General features: G+C 36.1%; 1 protein-coding gene across 2 annotated transcripts in view; it reads right to left on the bottom strand.

Annotated features, from left to right (window-relative positions):
- Positions 1 to 4,410: 4,410 nt before the first annotated feature.
- Positions 4,411 to 6,000, bottom strand: part of LOC135221843 (zinc finger protein 37-like) — an 87,712-nt gene continuing 86,122 nt past the window's right edge. For both annotated transcript variants that reach the window (XM_064259760.1, XM_064259759.1), the window contains one exon: positions 4,411 to 4,714. In XM_064259760.1, the coding sequence (XP_064115830.1) occupies positions 4,505 to 4,714 (210 nt within the window). In that variant the 3' untranslated portion in view covers positions 4,411 to 4,504. The remainder of the gene's footprint in view (positions 4,715 to 6,000) is intronic.

Raw genomic sequence — 6,000 nt, 5'->3', positions numbered from 1 at the left:
TATGAATGGAGAATGGGTATCTAGAGGCTGGAGAAAAACTGTTTGAATATGTGATGGGGAACAGTTAGTGAGAAATGAAGTAGATATGAATGTAGTAGGATGAAGAAATGTAGGAAGGCAAATGAAATCATAGAAAAAGTGGATGGATGAAGATCTGGACCAGGTAAAGCGTTCGGGTAGAAGAACAGATTGGAGAGAATTATTTTATGACTAACCTCAAGATGATGCATAAAAAACAACAATTAACAAATCTATCTCGGTAACCTACTTCCCAATTTTTTCTTTTAAAACCTTCTCAAGAACTACAGGGGTATGAAGAGGCAAAGGAAGACCTAGCTTCCTCCCCCATCCTCTACCTACTCCTCCTTCATATCCTCATCATCTACCCCATTCTGCTTCTGCTTTCCCAACTAAATACTGAAGGATGCATCCAAACTCCCACCTCCTTCAATACTAAGCAGGTGTCTGAAAGAATTTTCGGATATTTCAAAATATGATGGGGCAACAGTAAAGCAATGGATATTGCTAGATGTGATGCTAATCCAAACCACAAGGTTTGAAACAGTTGCTGTTATTGTTCACTATGTGCCAGAGTAGTGGCGTGGTTGGTGTGGTGTTGGCGTCCCACCTCGGTGGTCGCGGGTTCGGTTCTCCGCCATTCCATTGAGGAGTGAGATATGTGTATTTCTGGTGATAGAAGTTCACTCTTGACATGGTTCGGAAGTCACATAAAACCGTTGATCCTGTTGCTGAATAACTATTGGTTCCATGCAACATAAAAACACCATACAAACAAACAAACAGAGTATTCTCCACATTCTTATACATAGGAGAGCTTCAAAAGGCTATAATAGATTCACATCAACTGTGCATCTGATGTCTAGGCTCGTCCCTTACGATGCTGCTGATTGGCTGTTGATAAGCCCATCACAGGGCTGGAAACTCTCAGTCTCTCTCGGGAGTTCACATAGGCAACATCTACGTTCCAAACCTCTTTCAAACAACTTTCATTGCACCTCAGTTTTACCGGCAATGATTTAAGGATAATAATGATATATGAATCATCTACTTCAGTAAACTTAATGCTATTATATGTAGGGCTATCAATATGAAAATAACAAGATTAAAAATAATCTCTCTCTCTTATCTTCATGTAGTCAGGTGTTGCTCACGTGATCGCTCGATGACGTCATCGTTATGATCACGACCACTTGATAGAAGAAGTCTTATGGGGGGAGGGGGAAAAAAATATTAAGACTTCATTATCGTCACGATCATTAACACCATCACCCTTTCATATCCTATAGTGGAATTCTCTACATGAAAAAATCGTTACTTAGATATGGCTACCTTATGGAGGAAATTTGTTCATCCCATTGATTTTTCTTTTGCTACAATCAGTCCTCCTATACCCCTCTCATTATTTCTTTTTACATTACATAATTTTTATATCGACATAATTCTCAAATCATTGGCTTGTCGATGTTTAGTGATGGAATTGGGAAACACTACTTTTCTGCAGATAAAACCGAGGTGTAATGAAAGTTATAATTTTTGAAAGAGGTCGGAATATAGATGGTGCCTATGTCAACTATTGAGAGAGACTGAGTGTTTCCAGCCCTGTGATTGGCTTATCAACAGCCAATCAGGAGCGTTTTATGGAACAGCGCTGGGCATGATGACGCACGGGTGAAGTGAATCTATTAAAGTCCAGTGAGTGCAAAATGTTTACTAAATAAATAAATTAATACAGCAACTGTAACCACTAAATTCTGATAAAAATTTGCTCAAAATATTGATTGCTACATCAAAGCATAATTAATAGGTTAATGACTATCATTAAATACTTAAAAGGTGCCATCAACCAAAATTAAGAAATACGTATACTTGACACTAATTCTTCAATATAAGGCAGAGAAATACAAACAAGAAAAAAGAAAATATTGCTTAAAATGCACAAAATCAAATTATGCAAAGCTACTGCACTATTTCATAATGAATGAATTAAATCTCCATACATCTCTTATAGCAGAGCCTTAGAGCAAAATTCTTTGTCTATCTGTGAGCAGCTTTTGTATTGTCTATCTGTGAGCAGCTTTTGTATTACTAAGTATAGTGTACTTGAAAAAAATAATCAATGCATTCATAATTTAATAAATACTTGCCTTCCCTATTCTCAATGACGTCATAATAATTAAGTTTTTTTGCAACAAGAAAAGAAAGTAGGGGTAAAGAGCAAGGACTACGATGGTCGTGAAATGCAGAAATTAATCTAAACGGAACTTCACATCATCTGAAAAGAATTTCTAACATAAGAAAATAAAAATTATGTTATACAATAAAAAAAATCCTACATCTTTTAAAAAGAAATTCTATAACTTCAAAACCTCACTACATATCAATATCCATATAATTATTAAAGCTTCTTTTTTGACAATCCCTCATCATTCACATGTCCTCTATCTGCACACTGCTGCACTTGACTGCACCTTTGTGTACAGCAGGTACCCCATATTCGCGGGGGACAAGTACCAGATTCCCCCCCCCCCCCCCTCCCCCTTCCAAATAGTTATAATCCACAATTACTACTTAGAACCCCTGTAATAAAAATGCTTAAAACTGCCTATTTTGTTTGTTCAAACTCAAGAAGAACCCACTAAAAATGGTTTTTTAAGTTTTATCACAAAAGTGCATTAAATCATGAAATTTATATAAAAATTCCGTTGTTTGTGGAAATTTCTCACACAAAAATACCACGAATATGCGAATTTCCCGCGAATAATGGGAATATAAGGTCCATAGAGACATCCGCGAATGGTGGGGGTCGACTGTACGTACTTCACTGCACTAAATGGCTTGTTTGTTTGTAAGGTGTTTTTACGTTGCATGGAACCAGTGGTTATTCAGCAACGGGACCAATGGCTTTATGTGATTTCCGAACCACGTCAAGAGTGAACTTCTATCACCAGAGATACACATCACTGACCCCTCAGTGGAATGGCTGAGAATAGAACTCGCGGCCACAAAGGTGGCAGGCCAAGACCAAATCGATCACGCCACTGAGGCGCCGCAATAAATGGCACCAGAGAAAATAAGAGTGCACAAGTGGAGATGGATACATAGCGCTAAGACTGAACTAAATGGATAGAGGTCCAAAAACATAACTGCTTAGTTAGGAGAGAGAGAGAGAGAGAGAGAGAGAGAGAGAGAGAGAGAGAGAGAGAGAGAGAGAGAGAGCCGTATCACATTATTTTTTCAGCTGGTATTCTAGGGTCAATTGTTTGCTATGTACAGTACATTGCATACAAGATTATCTGTACACAGCAAACAGCACCCATACAAAATGTATTTAACAGGGGAGTCTAGCAAATGTGAGGTACAGCAACATTGCACTTTCATGTAAACTACAATTTGAATGTACTGGTAATCTGGTTGCTGTGTGATTTTCTTGTTAGTACACTTGCATGACACATTTTGCTTGAGTTGTATTTTTTGATTTTGTGTTTAATATACACTTATTATACATGAAACCATGAATATGCCTAATTTTTTTAATCTGTACAAATTTTTAGGTTAATGAGTATTTCACTATTTTCACTTGCTAGCCAGTGTTACGGTAAGATTTTGGAGTAGCCTGGAAGTAGCATGACCTCGGCTAGCTCAGACACTTCCTACAACTCCACTCTGGAGGTATTTGCAGCCCCTTGGATGTAATACACAAAGTTTTTGTGTAAATAATATGTACATACTAAATAATATATAAAATCAGGAACCTACATGGATTGAGAAATGACTGCAACCTTTTGACCATACAGTACAGTACTAGTATCCATCAATGAACCCTTGCTTTTACTCTTCTTTTACCTTTAACTCTAATAAATGTGTGAACAACAATGGTAATGTGAGTGTGTGTATATGAGGTGGTGAACATGAGCTCTTAGAAGGATTTAAACCACTACTTGGTCATATGTATCTAAAACACTTTGGTTATTTTTGTCCCTTCCTACCTGTCTGAATATTGCTCTAAAGGAAATTTTTTTTTTTTTTGTATATATGTATACTATATTTTCACCTTGCTTACCTAATCTTCTCTCATCCTTTTGTTTTAGTTTTGCTTTGTTTTCTTACAATACTGTGAATGATTCAAGTAGTACTATTGTGTATAATGCTATAAAAATACTTTATGTACAAATATATACTGTAACAATAAATGACTCAAACAGGAGTGTAAAATTAATTTAAATATATTGAAAACTTCAGTTTCCTACAAAAGTTAACTTAGGAAAATCCACTGTAAGACAATTTTGTAATAAGAAGATGGAAGGTCATTTTAAGTCCCTGCCAATAATATCATCATTAGCAAATGTACACTATGCAATACCTGCACTTTCCATTAATAAAACAATATAATAAATAAAAAAAGTTTAATAAAGCTCTGAAAATTTTAGAATATCTTAAAACATTTATATTGTACTTTCAGAAATATAAGTCCATATATTTCCCCTCAGTCTGTATTACTGCTGCGATCACTTGCATGAATTTTTCCAAGGTGCTTGATCAAATCACGTCTTTCTCTATATGATTTTGAGCACAGGCGACATGCAAATCGCTTAACTTGAAGATGACGAATGGTGTGCTCCTTTAGCTTATCTGCCCTTGCAAATGACTTCAAACATAACTTGCACATGTGTCGTTGCTCTTCGCCATTATGAATCTTAAAAAGAAAGAAAAATGTTGTTACAGGGAATAGAAACACTTCATCCTGATGATTTTTACAGCCAGTTAATTCTTAACAGCTTTTATTCTGATTTGGTACCAACCATAGCAACTTATTAAGAATAAAGTTATTCTTTACCTAAAAACAAAATATTTTACAAAGAAAATTTTTATTTCGTAGGTATAAACCTATTGCTCTTACCAACATCTTCAAAGGGTAAGCTCAACACTTGCAAAGAGTAAATTCACAAATACATTGTAAGTATACTATGAAATTCTTAACATATGCTAAATTACATGAAAAGTGTTTTTCATGTCAGAATGCTACTTCCTAAAATCATACAAATGAACAAAAACATATACATAAACTAAAGAGCTGAAGAAAAGGTATGAGTGAAGCCTTGACTGATTTTCATATCTTGTACAAACCTGGTCTGATATTAACACCAAATACTTTCTCTTTCTCTGGCCAGTAAAACCTCTGGGGTTGGAGGAACAAGTAATGTCTAATTATTCTTTATCTCTTCCAGCCATCAAGGATCCTCTCACACATCATTGGAAGCATATACTGGGAAGTCATTGGGTTGTGTGGCAGATGTTCAAATCTGAGATGTGACTAGGACTGAATTTGAATCCTGTTGTTCAGTACTGATTTTTCAAAGGGTATGAGACAGGCTAGGGCTGTTGCCACAACCCAACCTGGTTGGAAAAGGTGCTACCTATATAAAAATTTAAATGGTTGACATAAGTCCCAGGATTTCTCCAAAGTGAGATGCTGCCATCAACATTCCACTGTCCAGCAACTTCCAAAGACAGATACATGAATGTGCTCCATTCATGCTCAAAATGCCAAAACCCTGGTAAAAACCTGGGGAGCTTTAGCCAGAATGAAGCATAAGGCACAGAACTACAATATTTTCTTTCCAAAATTAAATGAATCAATTTTCTTAAAACTGAGTGGACTAGGAGCCCACCTAGAAATAATGTCTTTCGTGTGGACCCGAGGTGACAAATCCCTTTTCTTAATAGAAAGATGAACCAAAACAACCCTTCTCATCCAGGAAGGAATTAGAAGAAGGCACTGGTTTAGAGGACTTCAGTCAATAATAGGGTGCCAGCCTCAAGAGACTTTGGGATTACAATCATACAACTGAAGCACCATGAGGTATTGTTGTGACAGCCTCCACTGCTTATTTGTTTAAAAAAACTTGATGCTAAGCACACCATAACTTATTCTGATACTTTAACTAATATGTAGAAACAAACCAATAAACTAAGATGAAC

This window comes from Macrobrachium nipponense, chromosome 3 (assembly GCF_015104395.2).
Source record: "Macrobrachium nipponense isolate FS-2020 chromosome 3, ASM1510439v2, whole genome shotgun sequence".
NCBI lineage: Eukaryota > Metazoa > Arthropoda > Malacostraca > Decapoda > Palaemonidae > Macrobrachium > Macrobrachium nipponense.
Note: the sequence above shows the minus strand (reverse complement) of the source record. Positions and strands in the feature narration are given on the sequence as shown.